The sequence below is a fragment of the Zootoca vivipara genome, chromosome 10 (genome assembly GCF_963506605.1).
Source record: "Zootoca vivipara chromosome 10, rZooViv1.1, whole genome shotgun sequence".
NCBI classification, from domain to species: Eukaryota; Metazoa; Chordata; class Lepidosauria; order Squamata; family Lacertidae; genus Zootoca; species Zootoca vivipara.
The window spans coordinates 59,137,742-59,165,289 of record NC_083285.1 but is presented as its reverse complement, the minus strand read 5'-3'; the positions used below and the strand labels follow the sequence as shown (position 1 = coordinate 59,165,289).

At 40.1% G+C, this 27,548-nt stretch overlaps 1 protein-coding gene across 14 annotated transcripts in view; it reads right to left on the bottom strand.

Annotated features, from left to right (window-relative positions):
* The window catches only part of PLEKHA5 (pleckstrin homology domain containing A5), a 177,383-nt gene that overhangs the window by 62,463 nt on the left and 87,372 nt on the right, over positions 1–27,548 (bottom strand). For all 14 annotated transcript variants that reach the window (XR_009558224.1, XR_004693348.2, XM_035127633.2 and 11 more), the window contains 2 exons: positions 5,078–5,161; positions 4,166–4,286 (listed from right to left, as the gene is read on the bottom strand). Coding sequence is in view for 12 of the 14 variants with exons in the window: in XM_035127633.2 (XP_034983524.1) it covers positions 4,166–4,286; positions 5,078–5,161 (205 nt within the window). In the remaining 2 variants the exon portion in view is untranslated. The remainder of the gene's footprint in view (positions 1–4,165; positions 4,287–5,077; positions 5,162–27,548) is intronic.

Here is a 27,548-nt window from a genome sequence, read left to right as displayed (position 1 = left end):
GTGTCTTACTTACTTGAAGATAATGGGCATGCACAATACTAGATCATAGAATTGTGGAGCTGGAAGGGACCACAAGGGTAATCTAGTCTGACCCCCTGCAATGCAGGAATCCTTTGCCCAACATGGGGCTCGAACCCACAACCCTGAGATTAAGAGTCTCATGCTCTATCAACTGAATTACATAAAACTGCAAATGTACTGCTTAGTGTTTAAAGTAGACTTGACTGTCAGCAGTCTTCCCCTTCGTGTGCTAAATTGTTTTAAGCACTTTCTCAGAAGATGGTTTTCTGAAATGTGGACTAACATAGTGAAGGGTTTCTGAATCTGCAAACAATTATGTGGTTGCAGAGGAAGGATTTTCCATGGCTTTGAACCTCCTCACTGGAGGTTATATGAAACCAGTAGCAATACTTAAAAAATGCTTCCAATCTGCCAACAATTTCTGAAGGCATGCTCACATTTTTTTCACCATATTCCTCCAATGCTTCTTTTGTTTTTGACGTTGGTACATCAGGAATGGATGGACATGCACCCAAGAAGTAGTTAAAGCAAAGCTTGCAATAAAATATGGGGCAAACAAACCTCTTTGTTACATTGTTGGAAACTTGGAAAAAAGTTATGTCTGGGGCTTCCCTGGGCAAGATTTTCTTCTCCTGGATTTCTTGGAGAGTTCCATTATACCAGGCATAGGCAAACTCGTCCCTCCAGATGTTTTGAGACTACAACTCCCATCATTCCTGACTACTAGTCCTGTTAGCTAGGGATGATGGGAGTTGTAGATCCATATGCATTCCAGAAAGAAGAACTTCACCAATTTGTGACCAAAAAATATCTCTAAAAAAAGTTTAGAGAGATGGAAGGTGAATAAAGAAAGCTGCCTCTTTTTATAGGTTTTAAAAAAATTTTAAAAAATTAAAGGACTTGTCAAGTTTGAAACATGTCGGGTCATTTTTGGAGAAAAAATACATTTGGGTATTTTTTCGCTGATTTTCTTCTGTTGAAGTAAAAAATAACTGTTCCCTAGGCTGGGGTCTCTGCACTGGGAAAGCCAGTCAAAGGAGGCTAAGTTTTTGGATCCTTGCTGCCATCCCTACCCAGCCATACACAGCCTCTTCTTAGGTGGGCTGGGGAGTGTGATGATCAGGTTCTGTTTTGTTGTATGAACTTTATAAGGCACTGTATACCTGCTGCTGTGGACTAGGAGGGTTTTCCAACCATAGGTGCTTGCCTTTAGTCTAGGGTTGCCATATTTCAAAAGTGAAAATCCAGACACAAAAGTTGTTGAGCTTTTCAGGGTGTGTGTGTGTGTGTGTGTGTGTGTGTGTGTGTGTAAAGTAGCTGGGCACTTTCTTTCTTTCTTTCTTTCTTTCTTTCTTTCTTTCTTTCTTTCTTTCTTTCTTTCATTCTTTCTTTTTTGAAACAGTACAAGCCCCTCTCCAGCACTGCCACTCCGGGAGCCTTTTGGCTGAAGAGAAGAGTACAAATGCTATAAACAAACAGATAGATAAACAGACTTCAACCTGGAAGAAGATCATGTAAAGAGGGTCCAGATCATATTCAGGGGCAGCGCCTTGCTCCACATATCCGCCTCCCCTTTCTGCAAATGTATGAACTGGGGCATTGCAGATATAATCTAGAAAACACGACTTTAATCTCCAAAGATCTAGATCTAAGTTTTTCCTTCTCCTCCCAGAAACTACAAATCACATCTTCTAGTGTTGTGTGTTTCATATGAACACACTCTTCCACAGTGGCCATAATAATTTCACTGGGCATCATCCTTGTAAGTCATGCTGATTAATACAGTAGGGAGGCTAAAAGAGCCAATACAGTACAAGTATACATTACAGCATGCCCCCTTTGTACTTTGTTTATTTAGTGCTGTTGCCTTCACTCATCAAGAGGATGAGACGCTGACAAACTAATGAAAATATATTCCCACTTGGTTGCACATTAGATGTCAGTTGCATTTGACGCCTGACCTACTTGACAGTGTGTTGCTGCTGTTATGAGTTCCAACATTCATGAAAGTAGGTAAGGTGAACTCTAGTCTAACCTTCAACGGTGAGCAACTGTATGGGGGACAAGGTTTCAATGATAATCCATGCAGCTCTTTTTCAAACAGTAACAAGAAGTTCAGAGTTCAACCAGAACTTATCGTCAAGAATCAGAAGCCCAAAGCTTTAAGCATACCGTAGTACCTGTGGTCACCAGGGTTTGTCCAAACCCAAGGGACAAGGTCCTATGCTGCACCCTTGAAACACAGTACAATGTCCATGACAAACCAAAGGGCTTAGAGGTGAGCAGAGTCTTGCTGGCTTTCTCTATGTTGCCTGTTGCATTTCTAAAATTCCAGTTGCCCACTGGGTGCAAAAACTAGCTTCCACCCACATTCAGGGCCTGGAAGGAGCAGAAATCACCAAGAGTGGAGGTCAGCCATCCCTCTCTGCAGCTCCTGTATTGCAGCCCCGTCTGACAACTTGCCACGGCAGGGTGGCAGCGTGTGAGCACAATTGTTGAATCTGTTTGGATAGCAGCTCTGCAGAACTGAAATGTATTTTAAGCCTCAGCACTGAAGAACAGCCATAATATGTTTTGCTTTACTACTTTGTTAAATTCAGAATTCAAGAAAAAGCAGCACAATAACTTATTTTGATGGACAGTCATAGGAAGAATACAGCTTTATGGAGTTTCATGAGACACACACTGGAGATAAAAAATATTATTAATTTTCCCCTCAGCTAGAATGGAACACACACTTTTCTTTACAAGAGTTAGGAAGTAGGTCTCAGGTTTGTTCTTAACAAGAACATTGAACCTTCTAAACTCCATCTCCCCACCACACAGCTGATACAGTTTCAAATGAACTAAGCCCATCTAATCAATCAGTTGTGGCAGAACATTCCAAAGCAAGATGGCTACAGGATAGCAGTGAACTTGAGGCACATTAATGATCTCCAAGGAGAAATCACAACCCTTCATCTCTCTTCATTCTGTATTACCACCAGCAGCAACTGGAAATATGATATAAAAGCAGGCAGCCACGCAGGCTCTGGCTATTTACAGAAGCAGGAGAGGAAACAGAGCTTGACCTCATGCTGCAGTTTAAAGTATAGGGACACTTCTGCGAGGCACTCATTTGTGTCAAACTATCATATGGGAACAATTAAGACACTAGAAAAAGATGTATGTGTTGAGTGGCCCAGCAGCACAAGTGCTTTTTCTGTGAGCTAAATGAAAGTATCAATCATTCTCATGTGGACACTTTCAGCCATGAAAGTGACTCTCCCATCTCATTAGATTGCAATATGGGGGAATAAAAAGATAGAGACTGCCCAGATGTCAACATTAAAATCTGGACACAAAAAAGCTCAAATCCTGCACTGTAGGTGGTGTAAAATCCAAATGAGCTGGAGAACCAAATTCCCCATCCAGTGCATCACCTGGAGATGCATATACAATTATTTCTGTTTTTATAACTCCAGGCTGTGAATGCCATGCACACAAATGAAGTGCCAGAGGTCTCTGCCTTGAAAATATTACAGTCAAAAATTCAACAAAGAGGTAACATAGGGAGTAGATGTGGATATCTAAGTCATACATATTTAAGTGTGTATGGAGTGTTAGGGGAGGGGTAGTACCTCTGATGGGGGACATGTCATGCTCCTTCTGAGGTAGTCTGTACGCCTTTGGTCCTCACCCTGCACTCAGCTATCCTCTGTGACTCCTAGAAGCTGTCAGTAAGCAACAGCGGCCACATGCTGGGAATGGTTTCAACTGGCTTGCTAAACCAGGTGAGGGTAGCCAACAGGTCTCAAACCCTCTGTGAATGATGTACTGCACCTGCATGCAAAAACAGGCTTTGGCAGATTGAGTGAACAAAACTAATAATTAGTTCAACGGTCAAGAAGGTTGTTTCTGCACTTGCCGCAGAGGGAAGTGAGGGGCAGGTGGAGCTAGTCAACCTGGGAAGGTAGCTCATCTAGGAGATGGAAAACTGATGTTTTCAGACATTTTTTATTTCAAATTAAAATCACAGGCCTAAGTGTCTTTAAAGCATGCAAACAAGCTTTGGTTATTTCTAGAAATGAGTTGAGAAATGTTTTACCAACTAGCTGAGTAATTTTAGACTAATAAATAATGTATGTTGGCTGTAGTAACTTACTCTGCCCAGAGGACTCATTGGATGTGCAGCATAATCTGATGTCAAATTATAGTGTGCAGCTTCACTTATCATGTTTACTTGCCGGTCTTTCTTTTCTTCAGATGACATAGTTGCTGCAGTCCTGAAAATAGAATATGCAACAAGATTAGAACCTTCTGTGTATGTAGACTGCTATTAAAAAAGCATCCGTAGCTTTCCTTTCGTAAAGGGTATATATATGCTATTCATACAATTTCCCAAATGCTGCAGCAGAATTGTGCGAATTTTTAAAGAAAAAACTATGTTGTTAAATTATGTTTTGTGGATTCTCAATAGAGCAGCCTCTAAAAATAGAACAACTGCAATCTAGACAATTTATTTACATACATGCATGACATTATCCCTAAGGTATAGTGAAGCTTTTGGTTTCTTTTCCAGAGGATCTCCCCCCTTTCGTTCTCCTACTTCCAGCACTACCTTCTCATGCCTGCATGAGTACTGGAAAAAGAACAAAAGGGTTTCTGGGGGTTTTCTGGTTGTTATTCTGTCTCTCACAGCTATAACAAACCTATCATTAAAATTATGGACTGGTCATTTCTTCGTCAGAGGGCAAACGGGCAAATTTAGCAGGGGATCAAATACTTCCACCCCACCCCCACCTCATTGTATGCATGTCTGTGGACCACTTCCTAAACGCAGGGAAAGCAAGGAAGTATTCAGTCTTTCTTTTGCTATGAGGTCATGACATTATGTAATATAAAAGACAGACTGACCTACATAAGGGCATTCTTGGCTACTTGGAATGTTTGAAAAATAACATGCAGTCATCTGGCCAGTCAATTGATAATATTTGACTGGTCAACTGACTGGCAGTTCCACACCAATGTGAATAGCTGTTAAATTCTGTATTCATTAAGCAAAACAATCACTTACTGTTCATTCACAACAAAAATGCAGTTGTCCTGCGATGGCTGCCCTGTGACTGGATGCTTGCAAGTCACTTTTCGTTCATTGTGACTGTGGGGAGACAAAGTAGAGGAAATACATAAGCACATCACTCTTTTCTATGCACAACTGCAAAATTCAGAAACAGCAGGCAGGCAGCTTCATCATGGCATTAATTAGTGCATACGTGCAGCTTCTCACAGTGATACAGTACCAACAACTGATGATACTTGAGGCAGGATATTTTTATTTTAAACTCAAGCGTTTGGCAATCCTTTAGAGCTTAGCACAGAACATTTGTGGTAAGCATTCCCTCTCTATCCACATTAAGCCTGGATATAGTTAGAAGTTTATTTTTTTAAGGTCGCGGGCTAATGTTTTAACCCACGAATGAATATAACCAGTGTGAGCAATGGCTATCAACACAAGTTTTGATGGACCATACTCCGGGCTACATGAAAAATAAAGGCAGATCTGGGGGGGGGGGGCAGGTATCATTACAAAATTAAAGGGGGGGGGATCTTGAAAGAAGAATGAGAAGTCAGCTGGTTTGCCACAGACTGATCAAGTTGATCATGATTCATATTCCTCATGAATACATCCCCTATTCAGATTTGTTCAGCAGAAGCCAGTTCCTGTTTATATACATACATACTTAGTGGGGAAAATAATATATTCATACATTAAATGTGTGTGTGCCAGCAAGCACAAAACAAAAATATTTGTAATAAAGAAGCGCAGAAACCCAGATGACACTGGTAGAGCTGGCAAAGCACAGTGGTTAAGAAAGTGTATTAACTTTTAAGGCCATGGTTCAAATCTCATCCTGGCTATGGATTCACTGCATGTCACACCTTTTCAGCCTCTTTATTGGAAACAAGTAGATAACAATCAGCCTACCATGACAGGATTGCTTACAATGCCCTTGTTCATGTGAAATGCTAGCTCAAATTATGACAAGCATGCCAGTGCACAGGGAGAAAGAGGTGCCTACTTTGCTGTTCCCCCACTCCTGCAGTACTACCATCTCACCCCAATCTCATTATTGTTTGCTTCATTCCAAACAAACCACAAACAGCAGCTGCAGTCCCCCCTCCCCGCCATGGTACCAGCCTAATGGCCAGGCTTACTGTTACATGGCTACAAGGTCAATATACAAGTAATGCTTTGACACTTCAGGAAAACTAGAAGGCTGTTCACATTTTTGTTTTACTGGTTGAAAGTACTCCCAACTCTGCAACACACTTGTATTGATATCAAAAGTCTTTTTCGGGGCTGACATCCTACTTGGAAAAATTCAGTCTAGCATTTTCCAGTGTTTTGCAAAGTTGTACATGGCACTTATAAACGGCGTTTCCATGCGCTCTGGCTTCCGTCATGGTGTCCCGTTGTGCCATAAACGGTTTAGTTATGCTGGCCACATGACCCAGAAAGCTGTATGCGGTCAAATGCTGGTTCCCTTGGCCTGAAAAGCGAGATGAGCACTGTACCCCATAGTTGCCTTTGACTGGTCCTTTACCTTTTTATATTTACCTGCACATTTACCAATTTTTCTGTGACATTGTTCAGGCTTAGTCATTAAAATAAAAATCTGCATTTGATATGCTGCTCACCTTCAAAAACCCCTGGAGACTTACCTTCAGCAAGATAATCCTAGCAATTCCCTGGTTGGTACTTTTGTTAAAACTCTTTAGATCTTAATCACTTTGCAATTTCACACAGTCATGCTCTAATCATAAGTCCCGTTCCACACAAAAACCTACAGTACAAAATTAAAAGCTTTGTTCCTTGGCAAGAAGCATGATAAATACCACTTATAATAAATGCAAAGGGGTGAACAATCAGTTTCTTTTAGAACTTATATCCCTTATTCAGAAAGGCAACGTTCAGGGATTTAAAGGTTCCCACAATGCCTACCAGTACTATGATACATAAAAGATGGGGCGACTTTAGCCCTGGCACTGAACTTGGCTAACAATCACAATTGTCATGTGTTTAGATTTAATGCCTGATGAAGTTTCTTTTGGGAAACTGCTTCTGCATCCTGAGTATATCTGAGTATCTTGGCTGTGAGTCTTGAAAGACCTGCACCCTGCCCTGGGTGGGCGGAGCCCTGACTGACTCCAGCTACAAAAGCTGAGGCTGCTGGACAGAATATTGGATTAGGATAGTGTGTCTTTTTGGGGATGCTGCTTTTATTGATATTTTTTGTATCTTTATTTTTAGATCTTATTATGATTTATGTGGAAATTGTTCAATTTGGTTGTGTTTGTGTGTATGTTTTTTCTTAATAGAGGGGAACAGAAAATCAATCAATTCCTAGGATTAAAATCTGTAAAATCCTTAACTTGTAAAAATATATAGTCTTCTAGTCTAGAACAATATGGATGTGGTTCATACACTGGTCCAATTTGTACTTATTTGAAATTTATCAAATCTTATCTCTTGTAAAGAGTTACCTTCAATATGCATCAGGAATAAAGAGCAGCATATTCTTTCCATACAGCTATCACCATGGTTCTTATAGGATCGAATAATTCAGAAATTTCAACACCACAAATAGGAATGTGGGGAATCAGGGTCTCTTTCACACGCAGGTGACCCAACAATGACACAAGGCAAGGCAGCCACAGATTTTGCGTGACATAAATGGCAAGAGAATAGAAGACAAGCAGATCTGTCCCATGGAGTAAAATCCTCTAAGACATTCTCCAGTGTAAGTTCCACTGAAACGAATGAGAGCTGTCCTAAATATATTACCATGTGGCGTTCTTATTGCTTATTAGGAGGGAGTGCTATTTGAATTTTCCATTTCTGGTACAGTACTACAGTAGTTTGTTCCCACTTTCCTCATTCATGCCTGGGTGCTGGAAGGTAACCCTAGGTGTTTGCTGTTATGCTCATTTAACCTCACTGTTCCAGAATGCAACAGCAGTCCTGCCTTCTGACGTCTGCACACAGTTGAAAGCAGAAACATGACAAGTCAAAGCATTAGCTACGTGACAGCCATGAATACACCCACTGAAGACTGGGATGAAAACCTGTGCTTACTGTTGGGAACAGTAGCTTCTGTGCTACATCTTGACAACACCATTTTAAAAGAGGTGTAGAGGTGTGTGTGTGTGTGTGTGTGTGTGTGTGTGAAAGAGCAAGTAGATTCTTAAGGAAAGGGGAGATTATATTCCATACACAAACCAAAGGTAGGAGAAATTATTCTTAGAAAACCCGCTATCTTTATGATCAAGTGTTATGTACTGCCACATATTCCTGAACATTAAAGCATAAATGTGGAATGCACAGATTTTCCTCAGATGCAAAGAGGGTGATTCCCCTATTTTATTGTAATTTTGTCTGCTTTATTGTCTACTGTAAGCTGCCTTCAAAACCATAGAAGGAGGCTTTTCAAAAACAAAGTTCCAATTTAAAACAATGGAAGAAAAAGGCCCTTAATGTGGATTAACTTGTTGATGTGTTCACTCCAGGCCACTGTGAAGCCAGAAAAGCTTCATCCATCTTGCATGGTGGAATACTGTCACATCACAAGACATGAAGTGGGTACAATTACAACACAGTGCCTACAGGATGGGGCCATGAATGCTGTCATATTATCCACATATGAGGCAGATGCTGAACACACAGACAAACATTGCATCTCTCTCTGAGAAAACAGCCAATGCATGTTACAGTTCAGAGTAGAAGATTGCAATTGTATGCATAGGTACTTGTAAGGAAGCCCTGCTGAACTGGGTAGGATTCCTAAGTAAACATGTGAAGGACTGGGTTATATGTCAGATTTGGGCCCAAAGACGTACTCAGATACAAAGTCTGACACATTCAGTTCAAGGGCATTTCAAGGGCATATGTTAATGCATGCTGATTGATTCAAATATAATGATCACCCAGTAAAGCTGCTTTTTAAAAACACATGTGTGGGTGTGCATACAGGGTTATTTTGGTTCCCTGAAAGCTGAATTTCTTTCACTATTTTAGTGTATGTGTTCAAACAGTTTTTCAGCAGTGTGCAGAAACATCAACACACAATTCTCATTTTCACAGCATAAGAAAAGGCATTTGTTGATATCCAGAATCTATACTGGTGAAATCAATATCGAAAACAACACCGTCTATCTGAGTAGCTATAGTTAACCATATAACTCAGTGACCCACAAATAACTTCACTGTAAGGCTATAGAGGCAATCACTTCACTAATTAACAGTAACCAATCTGCTTTTGATTTGAATATTCGTGTTCCACTTGCACAACTCAAAACTGCAATTCCACTTTCCACTGTGCTCTTATTCTAGACACATTCCTAAAGCTTCCTAAGAAAAATAATTCAAAAGCCTTCCGAGACACCTTGCTTGTTCTGTTAGGTGAACTGCAGCCCAATTCTGTGCTTCATTGCACAACACATAATTCTAGAAGGTTCTCTTGCTGGCTAATTAAATTTATCTGCCTAGAATTCAAGTTTAGAATTCCCTCTTCTAAAGAGTAAGCATTTATTCTCTCATTTCTACATACCCTTTTAAATTATATGAAATCCACTTAGACTACCATTCCCTGGGCTAAACAGCTTTCTTTTAGTAAATTCATATATCATCAACATGAAGAATTAAAGAACCCAAGAGATAAATGAATGTAGAGATGCATTTTTATATTTTCTGTTATTGAAGGTCATTACATAAAATATTTGGTAGCATGAACAAGTTAAGAACAGAAGGCAAGCTCTTAAAAATATGCTCATAGATCCAAAAATCCAGAATCCTCCAAGGTATTTAATTGGTATGCAAGACTATTCTGCCACAAATCAATATGTAAGTGGTGCACTTCACTCTCACACACAGGCACATGAAACCTTCAAAAATGCACAGCTGACTAAGACATGTCTTCACCAGAAACTAAGTGACAGCTCACATCATAAATCCTTTCACCTGCAGGCTCTTAGTTATGAGGCTACTGACTCAATATTGCATTTTAGCACAAGACACTGGAGTCCAAATTCTTTGCAACTACACCTATATAACACATGAATATGGAAAACTGCCTTGCACTAAGTCAGACCACCATCTATACCAGTATTATCTATACTGGCTGGCAGCAGTTCTCCCTTGTATCAGCCAGGGACGTTTCCAGTCCTTCCTGGCCATGCCAGAAATTGAACCCGGGATCTTCTGCATGCAAAGCAGATGCTCTACTGTTCTTTTTGATCCTTAGTCCTTAGGCAAATACACATTGCATTCCTCAGATGTGAACCCTGACCGCAAGGCCTGGGCGACTCACTCTCACCTTAACAATATCCCCAAGTTCAATGCTTTACTTATTTCATATAAGTAACTGCATGGCAACCATTCACCTAAACAAGATAAAGCAAAATGGTGCCTGAGGATATTCAGTAACTTGGAGGGTTAATCCTTAAGGCTCAAGTGCAGCACTGCTAGATCAGACCAAAGACTTCTGCTTTCCGCAGGGGACAAATGGATGCCTCCATATGCTTAATGAGTTTAAGTATAATTTTCATTAAGAAAACAAGGATAATTTTTTATAAAGTATTTTCTATTAATCCTGCAATGCTCGCTACATTTTATATTTTCCTCCACATTTACTCCAGAACTAAATTGTATGTTAGTTTAAATACCACAAAGACATTTCACTGTTTTTACAGTAATTTCATATAATAATAGATACACAATTGCAGCCCTCCTCCATTTACAAATTCATTAGGAATGTGAGGCCTAAAATTAAGAAGGCAGAGTCAAGAAGCGCCAACACAACCAAACCCCAGCACACCAAACTTTCCATTCCTTAAGGAGTAAAAAGTCAGCAAAATTTATTGTTATTTTTGTTCTTTGCCCCAACATTTCTTTTTCAATAAAACAAATACAATAGATGGAAGCTAATAAAATATTGCTTGAAGACAGGAAAAAATGTAATATAATATATTCATATCTACTACCAGTAAGGATGTGGTCTGTGGCTGCACAAGCTCCTTCCATTTCCCAAAAAATGTCACTCTATATTGCACATGTAAGCATTTGCATTCAGCTGAACATATGAACTTTTCCCCCAATTAATCTATTTAAGAAAACAGTTTGAAAGCTTTCTGCAGAAAAGGTTTTCCTGGAACGTGGATTACTATCAGGCTCCCCAATTAGAATGCTTAACTAGAAAGGTAACAAAAGAACATTATAAGGAACACCAAAGTAATTGAATTCTCACACAAAGGTACTCATTTTAGCTGTTGAACATCAAGTTTTGAAATCCACATTAATCATCTCTCTGGCTCCCACACAATTTCACATGCACACCTATGATAATAGATTTCCAATTTGCTGGAGAGAATTGAGGAATATAATCTAAGGAGGTGGCAGCTTGCCATTTGATCTAGTTAGGCTTACTTCTTTATTCAAGGGACCAGTTTGCCAAAAATGCTTAACAATAACTGTAAGACTTGGAATACTTAACAAAACACCTGTGTAGACACATAAGGAAGAGTACAGTGTGCTCAAATGTCACCCCAGAAACATATATCTGAACTTCTAGCACAAGGGTCCCTCAAAACAGAACGATTGCTACAAAACTATCCAATATATGGAATATCTACTCTCTCTCTCTCTCTCTCTCTCTCTCTCTCTCTCTCTCTCTCTCTCTCTCTCTGTGTGTGTGTGTAAACTTGCATTAGGGTAAGCACAAGGTCTGGTGGGAAAGGGGGAAAGGAGGGAAATAATGAACTGACACAAATCATTTCTACCCATGTACAGGCTTTATACTAAAATATTTCAACAACATGGTAGGGAATTTCTGGCTTATACAAGAACAACTCATTCAACCATCCCTGGAAATGACAGAAAAGCAAAATTCCACATATAAAAACAATACCACATATATAATTTTCTCAGATACCCAACATTGTTCCTTAACAGCACACTGCACACCTGCAACATCTTGTTCAGGGTTAACAATTTTATCTAAATGAACCACTATTTTTTCTCCCATTCTGCCTGTTACTCCCAGCAGCCTCTTATATGCCTCTAGTGAACTACCTCTTTGCTAAGAACTAGGGCTACAGCTCCCAAGCAGTAAACCTGATAAAGGAATAAAAGGTGACGCATAAACAGCCTCTTGGTAAACATTTCCAACATTCACTAAAATATAATTATGATTTGCTTATAGATAACATACAGAGCTTTATTACTGGAAATATTAGAAGATAGATTTTCAAACACAAAGATAAGCTTGACAAGCTTGTTCAGAACAAAGAACAACTAATTCAATGCTGTTAAGAGATATTAAAAAGAACACAATCAACTTGGAAGTGTGTTCCAATATATTTCTATATATATGTTAAGTGTTTCCTTGAACCTGATTTTTTTTGGGGGGTGGGGGGGAGTTACCTTCCAAACGAGATTATTTCAAATTTACAACATTTTACCAGGAATGAAAAGTAAATGCATCACAGCCTACAATGCAATAATTTACCTAATGTTATAGTCAGAACATCTCACTGTATAATTACAGGAAGAGCAATCTATCTACTGAATAATTCTAAATGTTTCTTTTCTAAGATATCCAAGAGCTGTTTTACCATATATTTAGGCATATATGCTTTACAGCACAATTCTATACATCTCTGCTTCAGAAGTAAGTCCCATTGAATTTAATAGGGCTTATTCCCAGGAAAATGGATAGGATTGTCTTATGATCAATGAGTGCTCTCTCAATGTAGGGCTGATCACTTGCTTATTTTACTGCAGTATATTTACCAGAGCTTGAAAAAATCTAGTATTTATTTGTTTAGGTAGATAAGATACTTCATACATGTCTTTACAACAAACATCACATAAAAGCCCTCAAGAGCAGTTTACACGTGCAAATTCACCACCAGACATAAATTTATTCACACATCAGTGTGTGATGTCTGCCAAAAATCTTCCTTTCCCATTGGGAATATAATATAGATGACCAAGCTCCCCTGGAGAAATACAAATTCACACCAGGGTTGCATGCATCTTTACAGTCTTTCTACAACTGCAAGAACCAGACAGAGATTTTGTATCATCACACATTACCCCAGGCACAGTTTGATAAACCTGATGGTCCCTCTCCTCTTTGATGAGCACTGTATGCTTCCTTCAAATTGCTGAATTCCCTCAAATTGCTAAATTGCTTTCCCTTTCATCCCCATTCTCCAGGAAGGTGCTATGTTAGGTCAGCTTTTACAGAAAGAGCCAACCTAAAAGGAAGGGAGAGGTAACCACATTGCTGTAACTATGAAGAAGTGTCTTATTCCCCTCCCATTTTTTCCTGCATAGAGAATTGCGAAGAAATGGAAAGAGACTTATTTCCTGCATATTCCCTCCGTGTCATGCCTTGCTTCAGGTTCTTGCAACAACCCAATGCAGAGGAAGAGAAACAGAAGAAATAACAAGTCCGTTTTGTGTGTGTGTGTGTGAGAGAGAGAGAGAGAGAGAGAGAGAGTGAGTGAGTGAGTGAGAGTGAGAGTGAGAGTGAGAGAGAGAGAGAGAGAGAGTGTTTAAGTAAGTTTATCCATGTCAACTATTAATAAGACTGGATATATTCCAATGATGTTTTAAAAAGGTATCTCAGAACATTGTGTGGTGCCTCTCAAAGGCATCTTGAGATGTAAGAAAATAAGGCAGGCTGTATTTTGGCAACCATTTTCTTAGTCCCTTGAACATCTTTGAAAACAAGCAGGATGAATCATGTTATAAAATTTAGTCTTAATTATAGCTTTTTAATGAGAAAATGACTTTCACAATGTGAATACCTGGAACCACAGCAGAGCAGTAAAAAGCATGAGCCCAACTGTCTGCTGACCCTTTGCTATTACTGCAGCTGTTCCAAAAGGTTAAGTACCATTTGGCTTCAGTGAATAATCAAGATCTTAATCAGCTACTAAACAGAGAACCTGAATTAATAGTTCTTACTTAGATGGGTTTCTAAATTCTGCTTTTGGAGGGTCATGGTGATTGGCAAGCCTGAATTTCTACTCCTAGATGGAAGCTTTGTTTGGCTTGTGGACATATGCTCTACATTGTCCCAAACTCAAATAATTTCAGGCCTTGCCTCATTCTCTGGATGAAGCCAAGAGATAATTGTTTTAAGCTTGTAAGAGACCATCTGGCTCTTGCACAAATCACTTCACTTCCCACTGAAATTCACCCACATTGGAAGTGGCATGAAGCAGCTGTTTAGTAATGGCTAGCAATAACACTGAGCAGTTCAAGTTGGGGAAGTAAGGAGCAAAGGTATCTCCTGCCTTATTTAACTGGAGGAGGGGGTGCTTAAATTTGATTCATGATGGCAACTCTTTTCAGAATATTTAAGGGACATTACAGTTCTAAATGCACTCAGGGCTACTTACTTACCTGCTATAAATGGAGTCAAACACGACTAAGACGACTAAACAAACATATACCCCAACCATTGTTCCTAGCAATCTTCCTATGGACTATAACCAGCACAGTGCAAATCTGAGAAATACATTCCTTGGGACAGTGACACTTTTAATAAAAAAATGTTTTTGAAATCTGAGAGGCATTAAAGAAAAAAATCTTTTGTTAGCCTTTTCTTATGATGTCTGTTTTATCACACATACAGAAGAACACAGTTGGATTACATAATAGAATCTAAAGGCAACTAATTAACGTTATAAATAGTGCAACTGTTTTTGGATCCACTTGCAACCTCTTTTGGAATATAGTTTTCCCAGCCTCAAAACATACAAAAAACCCAAAAACAATCTTCAGTATTTCTTTCACTGGTTAAGCAGATCAACATCATCTGTCTCTGAAAATATTCTCTTTATCATGATTGGCCAACAATATTAAATTTAAAAATTCAGCATAGTTTCCTCTCCAGCTTACTGTATTTTCATCCTTGCTTTTGGAAGGTGTGATGGATTACACCCTTGTTTGCTCAGACCAGAAGCAAACTGAAAAAAAGTATATTCTGTATCTCAGGATCTCTTTAATAGAGGAGTGTTTGCTAGAACCTCAACAGTTTGTTAATTACTTGAAAATCTGCCAGCATTAGTGCAGACTCATCCACTCTACATCAGCAGCAATATGTTAGTCACAGAAGGTCACATTTTCTCAGCCAAAGTGAAAATGTTGCACTGTTTTATTCATTAATGAGACGGGGAATAAATTAATTTTTAGATGTACTACTTAAGTGGAAATGCAATTCATACGTAGCTTGATTTTTCGTTTCTCCAGCATTTGCAATGGTTTTGAGATTTTTTTACACTATCAATTATACAATTTGTATAAATTTTACTAGATAGATAGATAGATAGATAGATAGATAGATAGATAGATAGATAGATTGTTCCTGGTGGTCCGGACACAAATGAAGGCATTGGTTTTTACATCTATCTCCCTACTGAGATTGGGCTCTTAATAAACTAAAAACATACAAAATGAATTTAAAAAGAGCTCTAACAAAGCACCATTGAGGATATGACAGGAAAGAAAATTAAAACAAGATACTACAAGCATTTGTAATGTTGAGGAATTATCTTGCATATTTTAGATTATCAATCCTTTCCACTACTAGCCTATGGAAAGCAACACATTCCACTACTTAATTTGTATTTTGAATCACCCTACAAAGAGAGACCTAGACAGCATCTTAAAAAGCAGAGACATGACCTTGCCAACTAAGGTCCGTATAGTTATAGCTATGGTTTTCCCAGTAGTGATGTATGGAAGTGAGAGCTAGATCATGAAGAAGGCTGATCAATGAATAATTGATGCTTTTGAATTATGGTGCTGGAGGAGACTCTTGAGAGTCCCATGGACTGCAAGAAGATCAAACCTATCCATTCTTAAGGAGATCAGCCCTGAGTGCTCACTGGAAGGACAGAAGGCTTCAAGACTTTCGTCACCTCATGAGAAGAGAAGACTTCCTGGAAAAGACCCTGATGTTGGGAAAGATGGAGGGTACAAGGAGAAGGGGACGACAGAGAACGGGATGGTTGGACAGTGTTCTCGAAGTTACCAACATGAGTCTGACCAAACTGCGGGAGGCAGTGCAAGACAGGAGTGCCTGGCGTGCTCTGGTCCATGGGGTCAAGAAGAGTCGGACACGACTAAACGACTAAACAACAACAAAGAGAGAGAGAACAATCAATTTGCAATGGTACCTTGGTTTAAGAACAGCTTAGTTTATGAACAACTTGGATTAAGAACGCTGCAAACCCGGAAGTAGGTGTTTTTGTTTGTGAACTTTGCCTTGGAAGCAGAACATGTTCCACTTCCTGTTGAGTGTGTTCCATTTGTAAACTGAGTCCCCCGCTGTTATGGGAAAGCATGCCTTGGTTTAAGAACGCTTTGGTTTAAGGATGGACTTCCAGAACAGATTAAGTTTGTAAACCAAGGTACCACTGTATGTGAAAATACGTCTTTCTTTACTGTCATTTCACAAAGTATACATGAGTGGAAAAATTAATTAGCCAATAACTGCAATAACTGATGTAAACAAATAATTCCAGCATGGTGATTCCAGAAGAAATAATACTAACCTCTCTTCTAGTTCCTAAAAGCAGCTCCCATACCGCTCTGCCAACAGGATCCAAAAGGGGACAAAGAGTAAAGTAAGAAGGAAGGAAGGAAGGAAGGAAGGAAAGAAAATGACAGACATAACCCAGATGGGAGATTAACTGCTACGAGTTCAGAATCACTTAGATTCACTCAGGTATTTCAAGAGACTGAATTGTCAAGGAATGCTGCCTAAAAGTTGCTTATTACAAGGTGGTCATCCAGGTAACAAGTGATTACTCATTTTTATAGAATTCTTAAACTTAAATCTTACTTTAAAAGTTTGCTTCAAAATTACAACATCTATCTAGTTTTTAGGGCTAGTTCAGAGCAGCACTATTAAGACTTTGGATGACTTTATATGATGTACATCAGCCTCTTATTCCCCAGCCAAAATACTGTAGTCAACTTTAAATTGAAACCCAGAGAGATTGGTATTCCTGCTAGCAGCAAGTGTTTAACCATTATGTGTTTTCACAACTCCACATCATGGCCCCCACATCTGTAAACCTTTAACTGCACCATGCCATTCCAAGTATTTTATAATAAGAATGTATACCATGTATTTACCAAAATAGGAACCAGCACTGAAGATAGCAATTACAGAATTCATTACTTTGCAAAAATATATGAACACAAAGAGAAGAAGGGATATAGAATTTGAGCTTCTAAACCAAATCCCAAGCCTGAATAATTGCAATACATTTCTACTAGCTTGCAAAATCACCAATAAAAGAAGTTTCATTTAAATCTAATTTTCAAGTTTTAATTCATGTATTTCTTGAACAAGCTTTCATATGAATTGCTTGCTATAAAAATGAAAATGTATTAGTTTATAATAAAACAAAATGTTTAGAAGCATCATTCTAAACATCTAATAATGTAGTAGTGCAAATGCCTTTTGCACTACATTTTTTTCTAGAGAAATGGGAGCAACTATGAAATTACAGTCATACCTCTGGATACAAATGCTGCGGGTTGCATACAACACAGGTTGTGAATGTGCCAAACCTGGACGTAACGGAATGGGTTACTTCCGGGTTTGGCGGTTTGCGCATGCGCAGAAGCGCCGAATTACGAGCCGCACGTGCGCAGAAGCGGGTTGCATACTGCTCATGTTTGCAACCAGAGGTTGTTGTTGTTTGGTCGTTTAGTCGTGTCCGACTCTTCGTGAACCCATAGACCAGAGCACGCCAGGCACTCCTGTCTTGCACTGCTTCTCGCAGTTTGGTCAGACTCATGTTGGTAGCTTCAAGAACACTGTCCAACCATATCGTCCTCTGTCGTCCCCTTCTCCTTGTGCCCTCCATCTTTCCCAACATCAGGGTCTTTTCCAGGGAGTCTTCTCTTCTCAGCAACCAGAGGTACCACTGTAATTATTTGTTTGGCTTCTGTTTTTACATATCATGGATATTAAGCAAGATCATTCATTTATTTGATGCCTATGTAGATTTCATGAAAGGGGCTGCAATGCATGCACAAGGAGTATGACCAGAGGGGCAAGCTGATGTTGCAGCTATTCCAATCTCTCCCCTACTCATCACAAATTCATGGATGAGAGGTTTCGCCATGCTGGCTAGGGATGATGGGAGCTATTTCTCAGAACATCTGGAGGACACCATGCTGGGTAACACAGTTTAGAGATCTGGGTATGAAATACAGCATGCAAACCAAAAGGACTGCTGGAAGTAATCAATACTCAAAGCTGATTCTCACATTTTCAGCTGAACCTATGAATATGCTGTGTAAGCAATCTTGCAGGAGTGCATCATATGCTCAGCACTAAAACAAAAAACCAAAGTTCTGAGACATGCATAAATTATGTAAAAATGCACACCTTCTTTTATATAAAGTAATAATATGTGAAGAGTGCTTCTGGATCAGACAAGTGGCCCATCGAATCCAGCATCCAGCATCCTGCTCACACAGTGGCCAATGAGAAACCCATGGAAAGCCTGCAAGCAGGACCTGAGCACAACAGCACTTTCCCCTCCTGTAGTTTCCACTAACTAGTTGCGTGCAGAGACCCCAGGCCCCGCAGTTCCCTTAGATAATAAACACACAAACACGAATATTTTAGGTTAATGGGATAAAATAGGCCACAACTTTATTGGTTACAGATGTGAGCGGTTTGGCTTAGGCGTTGGGTGAAACCATGCTATATCTTGACTCCTGTCCATCTGCAGGGAGTCTACTAAGGGTAAACCACCAGATGGGGGAGCCCAATGACATATGTGAAATCAGGGCACCCCACGGGTCCCCGTTGGGGTCATGCCACGACCCTAGCCCACACCCAGGCTTCGGACAGGTACCAAGCCCCCAAATTCCTTTAACAGGATACCCTTATCAAGGAGCGGCAGGCGGAGGCTACAACCTCCCCCCCCCCAACTAGTATTCAGAAGCAAACTGTTCCCAACAGTGAAAGCAGAACACAACCATCAAGGCTAGTAGCCACTGATAGACTTATCCTCTGTATTTGTTTAATCTTCTTATAAGCTAATCATGAGGACACACACAGCTAGAGGTGTAAAATTTCTGGAAATTTTGAAGCTCGGAAAAAACCACCTGTTTTGTTTCGGGGGAAAACGGATGTTTTTGAAAAATTAAAAAAAAATGCTACATTAGCATTTCTTTTCCAGATTGAAAGTCATTCTGTTACTTTAGAAACATAAAATATAACTATGGACAGTTTTCAAGGGGAATAAAGTTATCACACCTAGCATATTAAAAATATAGTGTATCCAAACAATTATTACAAGCAGAATTTACTTTTAAAACAATATTTATTTGTATTTGTAACAAATGGAGCAACAATCTCCTGAACTGTTTACTAGTTTATGTGGAACACACAAAAAACCCCACAAAACAATTTTTAAAAATCCAGAAGTAACAATTATTCATATTTCCGCTCCACAGTATTTTAAAAAACATTCACATAAAAAGAACTGAAGAAGGAAGTGGGACTAAGTTTCAATGAATGGGCATGAAATTTAAACAGAATCATTTTCTGAGCTGTAATGATCAGTATCAGTGTCAGTCTCTGCTTCTGCATCTATCTACTCTGTTGTGTCTGCCATTATCACAGTTATTATGGACTTCTAAAAACTGAAGGTTTGCTCTGATTGAAACAAGCTTCTCTACCCTTTTCTTCCAGTGCTTTGAGGCTAGTGAAGAGGAACAGAACCAATGCATACCACACATATGCAAAAACAAAACTGAAACCTTTTTCTTTTCTGGTGACAACAGCACCTCCTAAAGGAAGAAATGTATCTTGTTCTTACATTGGAGAGTTCAGTTTGTAACCTAGGACTTGCTTGTCCTCACAGAAATTAGAATAATCTGATACCATACATATTTTTAAGAAATGATTTATAAAATATTTGAACCCCTTATCTTAAAATATTTTATTCATCATGTTAAAATAAAACATTCCAGATGCACCTGAGGAGTTAATCCAGCATTCCTCCTGGTGAGTTTCCATTTTTTTGGGAAAAAACAAAAAAGGCTTCAGGAAAAAACCTGAGGGAAAAACCTGGTTCCCCCCCCCCCCGAATTTTTCCGGTTTCCCCCCAGGCCTTCACATTTCTACACACAGCCTTTGTTGTCTTGCATTGAAGACTGCACCCCTGGAAATGACTGGTGGGGAAAATTCCCACCATCACAAAGGACCCTTGAGGCAACAGGGTAGATTTTTCCTGGGACCCAGCAAAGGGTAAGGGTAAGGGTAAGGGTAAGGGTAAGGGTAAGGGTAAGGGTAAGGGTAAGGGTAAGGGTAAGGGTAAGGTGTGTGTGTGTGTGTGTGTGTACACGCACATGTGCGTGTGGAATCAGCACTAAAAAAATGCAATGATCTGCACTGTCAGAGCACTGTTGCTTTTTCATCCACAAAAAGAAACGAAGCTCTGATTTCAGGTGTCAATTTAGTCACCTTGAATCAGTGTCACCCTCCCCACCTTTCCCTCCCAATCAAGGTAATTTGATACAAGCCTAGTAAAAAGGGGGGGAGGTAAAGGACCCCTGGATGGTTAAGTCCAGTCAAAGGCGACTATAGGGTGTGGCACTAATCTTGCTTCAGGCCTGGGGAGCCGGCGTTTATCTACAGACACCTTTCCAGGTCATGGGGCCAGCATGACTAAACCACTACCAGCACACTGAGGACCATGATGAGTGCCAGAGCACATGGAAACACTGCTTACATTAGTATACACTTGGAATGAATAGGCAAAAAAGTGTCATCATTTGGAGGAAAAAACGTCCAGAGCAGTATCCTTTTACCAAAAATGCACCTAAAACATTACATGGATGTGATATAGAACTTGCTGGTCTTCTATGTTTCACTATTCTTTCTCTAATAATGATTATATGCACTGTGTAAAGAAAACTGATCTGTTAACAGAATGCTGACTTATTTTTTGCTGAAATTTCTTTTTTAACTGAATACCAAGTAATTAGTAATTTGCATGTAACTGTTCAAATTAATTGCATCTTGCCATATGCTACATTACTCACTTCTCCTTTGCCACTAGACTAATATACGCACAAGCACTCACTCCCACAGAAAATTTGAAACAGCTTCAGGAAATGAGTGAACTTCATTCTCGTTCTTCTCCTCTAAGATTATAGGCTGCATGTGTTTTTCTTTTCTTTTCTTGGAATTTATGACTGAAATCTGTTCTCGCAGAGCATCAAATATTTTAGCAGCAACAGTAATTACCACTCATGATTTATTCTCATCACAATAAAGTTGTATTTGGGTACTACAAGGCAATTCACAGCAAACAGTTCTAGATTGTAAACTCATCTTTTAACCAGTATATAAACGTTGACAGATCTTAAGATCTGTTCAGGGTTCCCTATTTGTTTAGGCCACATTTCCCTGACTAGTTGGAAAAGATCTATTTTGGCCTCTAATTAGCTATTCTTCTCTATAGTTCACCATAATTTCTGCTCATACTTTGCTTACCATTTTACAAGTTCAAGGAAAGAGGCATATGTGCATGGTTGGATGTGCCCCTCCTTTGGCATGAAAGCTTGTCAGCAATTTTTGCACTCAAATTCCCAGTGTTTTCACTGCTCTTAGGCCTGGTCCACAGCTCCACCCCACAGAGAATAAAATAAGGGAGACTGCCAAAACTTCAATTCAGTTCAGTTCAGCTGGGGTGGCTTCTCTCCAATCAGGTTAAGTAAACTCAGGAATTACACAGCTCCTTGACTCCCAGGGCTCCTGAGCTTTTCTGGGCTGTCCTCTGGGGAATAGCGTAGCACCCCCAAGAAAACCCTTTTGGGGTTGCGCACACTTTCTAGTGTCCAAATCTTGGATGAAAATAAGACAAATATTTCTAGAGGGTAATAAAGAGTGCACAGGAACACTGAGGCGTTCAACAATAATAAAAGCAAGCACAAAGCCAAAAACTATTTCAGCTCAACTCTAGTTATTAGACAAAGCGTAAACATTTTATGGATTTGGGCTAAGCTATATGTGTAGTTTCTCAAATCTACACAATTCATACAATTAATTCAATTTCCGCTTTCACACGTTGTGGTCCTTCAAACTAAATTCTGAATAACCACCTGTCATTCTACTCATTGTAACATCTGTGGCAGTGTAACCTTTGGAATTACCGTAAGTAGCTCAGGACATGCCAACACTTCTCTCTATGAACATTCATAGCTCAGGTGTTTCACTGCCACCTACATTATTAGCATTGCTAGAGTAAGTATAATCTTCAGGTGTTGATTGATGAGCTCCACTGTCACTGTTCTGCCAGTGGGAGAGATGAAAGAGCTAACTACTGGCTCATAACTTACTTCTGAGGTTACATTGGCAGATAGCTGTAGCTACCCAAGTGGACTTGGATAGTTCACTCACAATAAACAAAAATTATTTGCACCAGGATATTGCAAATACAACAGCACTGATTTGACAGAGGCATAAATGTTCGATAAAGTACAGGGTGGAATGCAGTCCATCTTCCCAGATTTGATCAGTTTAAGAGATCCCCCCCCCCAATGCAGATGACACAGTTATCCCTTTATTGCATGTATAATAAAAAATAAGAATGTTATGGTTAGTCAATGTGGTGTAGTGCATAGTGCTGATTGAGGTTGAATCCTGACAAGACAGAAGTACTGTTCTTGGGGGAGAGGAGGTGGGCCGGTGTGGAGGACTCCCTGGTCCTGAATGGGGTAACTGTGCCCCTGAAGGACCAGGTGTGCAGCCTGGGAGTCATTTTGGACTCACAGCTGTCCATGGAGGTGCAGGTCAACTCTATATCCAGGGCAGCTGTCTACCAGCTCCATCTGGTACGCAGGCTAAAACCCTACCTGCCTGCGGACTGTCTCAGCAGAGTGGTGCATGCTCTAGTTATCTCCCGCTTGGACTACTGCAACATGCTCTACGTGGGGCTACCTTTGAAGGTGACCCGGAAACTACAATTAATCCAGAATGCGGCAACTAGACTGGTGACTGGGGGCGGCCGCTGAGACCATATAACACCGGTCCTGAAAGACCTACGTTGGCTCCCAGTACGTTTCCGAGCACAATTCAAAGTGTTGGTGTTGACCTTTAAAGCCCTAAATGGCCTTGGCCCAGTATACCTGAAGGAGCGTCTCCACCCCCATTGTTCTGCCCGAACACTGAGGTCCAGCGCCGAGCGCCTTCTGGCTGTTCCCTCACTGCGAGAAGCAAAGCTACAGGGAATCAGGCAGAGGGCCTTCTTGGTAGTGGCACCCACCCTGTGGCACGCCCTCCCATCAGATGTCAAAGAGATAAATAACTACCTGACATTTAGAAGACATCTGAAGGCAGCCCTGTTCAGGGAAGTTTTTAATGTGTGACATTTTTATGTATTTTAAATTTTTGTTGGAGCCCGCCCAGAGTGGCTGGGGACACCCAGCCAGATGGGTGGGGTACAAATAATTTATTATTATTATTATTATTATTATTATTATTATTATTATTATTATTATTATCATCTTGGATAGGTGTCCCTGGGTTCAAATCCCTGGGTGGCCATAAAGGTGAAGGGTGTCATTGCAACTTTCAGCCTAATCTACCTCACAGAGTTGTTATGAAGAAAAGGGTATTAGGTAATTGCATTTACATACCCCAAGATCTTCAATACAATCAACTTTTGAACCCAGTTAGAGAATGCTTAGCTATAATGAATAAAATAGACCAATTCAAACATACCAATGATAAATAGCTCTGAACATACTGCTGCTAGTCAGTATGGACAATACTAATTGATATGGACCAAGGGGCTGACTTGATGTAGGACAGCTTCCTATATTCCTAAGCGAGACATACTGCTTGCCCCTGAATTAAGAATGGAGATATTAATGGAGAATTAAGAATGCTGCTTTTTAAAAAATGATCTACTCATGTAATACTTAAATGAACAAACAAGGACATCCTTGGTTTAATGTTCTTTATCACAGCTTGAATTCAAGTGATGTTTGAAAATTACATCCTTGATATCTTGACTTCTAAAAATAATCAATAATTCAAGAGATATGCAAACAGAACTTGCAAAATAGGGCTTTTCTGCCTCTCCAGTCCCATGCCCTCCCCCCAAGAAAGCTGTTCCTAAAGGTTCCTAAGGGTTGAGGGGGTATAGAATGGCATGGGGTATGTTGTGAATGACTGTAACTAGAGGGGGCAACTGGTAGAAATTTGGGGGACCATCTTACATGAGCAGAAGTGCCTTAAAGGGAGCTCTAGACCCCAGCCAACTACTTATCACTTTCCCAAAACCAACCACCATGGCTCCCAAGCTGCTACAGGATTGCACTTGTCCCTACAGAAACATTTCTTCATCCATAGGAGTTAAGCATCACAGAGACCTGACCATCCTATGGAAAACATTTGCTTTAGAACTTAGAAGCCTTACTGGGCTAGGCTAAAACAATCCATATATTCAAGTATGATACTAAGCATGAAGCAAGACATTCCAAGAAGCCAAAGAAAGTGCTCTGGACAACAAAAGACTTAATCACAATGTATTTTAAAAGAAAACAATTACAGAATTTCATGAAGTTCCCGCTACAGAAGAACTTTCAGTATTCTGGGTGGTATTCAAAAAAATCTTAGTCTGAACAGACCCATTCAAAGGACTAACTTAAGTCCATTGATTCTGATGGGTCTGCTCTTCGATTTAGTTGAATAGCACCCTCAGAGTTTGTGAGCATTTTCACCCCTCCCATTCTGAAAATCTGGTGATATCTGCTGTTGGGAGGGAACAGTTAGGAATTGTTACTTTGTTGTTTTTCAGTCCTGACTCTGCTCTCTGCCGTGTGCTGTGTGCAGTTTAATATCTTCTGTAGACAAGATGGCTAAGTGAGAGGCTGTAACACTCACAAAGCCAGATCTGTAAATATGCAGTAGTTAATAGAAATAAATGAGGAATGTTTTGAAACCTCTACAAATGCTTCTGCTGTTTACTGCTGATTTGGTGCTCATAAAGCCCAGTTATGAGTCCATGATTCCCGGGTGTATGCTGAAGGTGTTCCAGACGTCCTGCCCAGGCATAGGGGCCTAAGAAGACCTGGACAGATCCTGGCATTAACCCACATATGGTAGCAGGCGGATGGTTGCTGGTAGCAGACTGGTGGTTGCAGATGGCTATTGATGGTTGGATAATTGGATGTTTCTGATCCATTTCCATCTGATGCTGCACATCGGAGTTGAGCTGTGAGCTGAAGCTGTTTTTCAAGCTGCTGTTTGATTTACAGAAAGGTATGTTGCTGGCTGCCAGGAAGACAGCAGAGACGCTTTTCCAGTTTGCCTGTTAATTGTGCTGAGTGGGGAGAGAAGTTGCTGAGAGAGTCAAGAGTATTTGGGGTGCATGAAGGGAAGTGTCTTGCTGTTAACTAAACACAGGCATGGCTTCTGCACATTCTGGCCAGATGTCTCTATCTTTTCCTCTCCTTACACCAGAGACCTATCCTACATGGCAGGTCAAAATGAAAGCACTTTTACAAAGGGAAAAGCTTTACCATATTATAGAAGATGACCCCCCTAATGAGGATGATGATGGATGGCCAGCGTGGCATGAGGCAGACATGAGAGCCAGGGGGACAATTATTCTGAGTGTCCAGGACCAGTTGTTGGTCAACTTGGAGAACCAGCAGACTGCACGGGCTGTTTGGAATAAACTTCGAGATATGCATCTAAGACAAAATGCAGGATCCAGTGTGCTTTTCTTTAAAAAGCTGTGTAGGCTGGAATTGCAGAAAGATGGTGATTTGCCCAGCCATCTAGCCCAATTAAAACGTCTCAGACAGGATCTTGTCCAGCGAGACTTAAATATTTCAGAAGCTGTTTTTGCAATGCTTATCATAAACAGTTTGGATGAATCTTATGATGCTGTAGCTGCTCAATTGTCGTCTTTGCCCAATGACCGTCTAACAGAAGATTATGTGTCTAGCGTGCTCTTGAATGAGTGGGATCGCAGACAGACTGCTAGAGAAAGCAGGGACAAGGCTGTTGGAAATGCCTACAAGCCTTCAACAGGGGAAAGTGAAAGTGTTGCAAAAGCTCTTAAAATGCGCCGCTGTTTTTCTTGCGGAGAGGTCGGCCATTTTAAAAATCAGTGTAAAAACTCTTCAAAGAAGAAGGGCAACTTCAAAGGCAAAGGGGGAGGAGGCCGAAAACCCCAAGGGCCAGCTGCATCAAAGGCTTTGATTTCACGCAGTTCTAATCAACTCACACGTTCTGTTTTTGTTGTCGACTCAGGAGCCACAAGGCACGTGGCCAATGATAAAAATCTCTTTCTTCATCTTGAGAAACAGGGAGGAGCAATTCATCAAGCGGATGGAACGACTATTAAAAGTTTGGCTCAGGGAACGGTTTCTTTGCAGAGCCTTAATGCAACAGTTAAAAATGTTATGTATGCTCCTCATTTGCAGGATAATCTCTTGAGTGTTTCTCAGCTAGACGCTCAAGGATTTAAAGTGGTGTTTGCAAACTCTCGGTGTGAAATTCTTCGAGACAACAAACTCATTCTTTATGCTAAGTGTGTTGATGGTTTATATGTATTGCCTTTTGTTACAGGTACAGCTGCTGGAGCAACTAAAGAAACTGAAAAGGCGTGCTGTAATATATCAGTAGATAAGAATGAGAAATTGCATAACCATTGTATTCATGATTATCATCGTTTGTTTGGTCATTTGCATTTCCAGGCAGTAGGTAAAATGCAAAATATGGTTGAGGGCATGAAAGTTCAAAAGTGTCCTTATCATATGAAATGTGTCTCATGTGCAGAGAACAAAATTAAGCAAGCTCCCAAAGGTACAAAATCTGGGAGGGAGGTTAAGAAACCTTATGAGATTGTGCATGCAGACTTGGTTGGACCTCTAGCGCTCTCTAGAGGAAACTCATGTTATTTTTTGGTTCTGATAGATGCCTATTCTAGATATGTTTGGGTCTATATGTTACAAAAGAAGTCTGAAGCCTTCTCTAAGTTTCAAAAATTTTGTGCATGGCTCAGGAATGTTCACGATGAGCATGTACGTTGTCTTTTCACTGACAGGGGTGGAGAATTTTGTTCAGAACAGTTTGAAAACTTTACTGCAGAACAGGGCATAGAGCACATGACTGCCACGCCCAGATCTCCATGGCAGAATGGTTTATGTGAAAGAGTAAACCAGACCTTGCAACAAGGAATTAAAACTCTGTTGCATGATTCAGGCCTACCCAACCCCTTTTGGGCTGAAGCTCTATCGTGTTTCACCTATATTTACAACCGCAGATATCAATCAGCCATTGATTGCACCCCATACGAAATGCTGTTCAAAAGGAAACCGTTTGTAAAACATTTAAAAATTTTCGGTTCTGAAGTTTGGGTGCACACTCTGCAAGGTGACAAACTGAGCAAATCTGGTCAACATGGCATTTTTC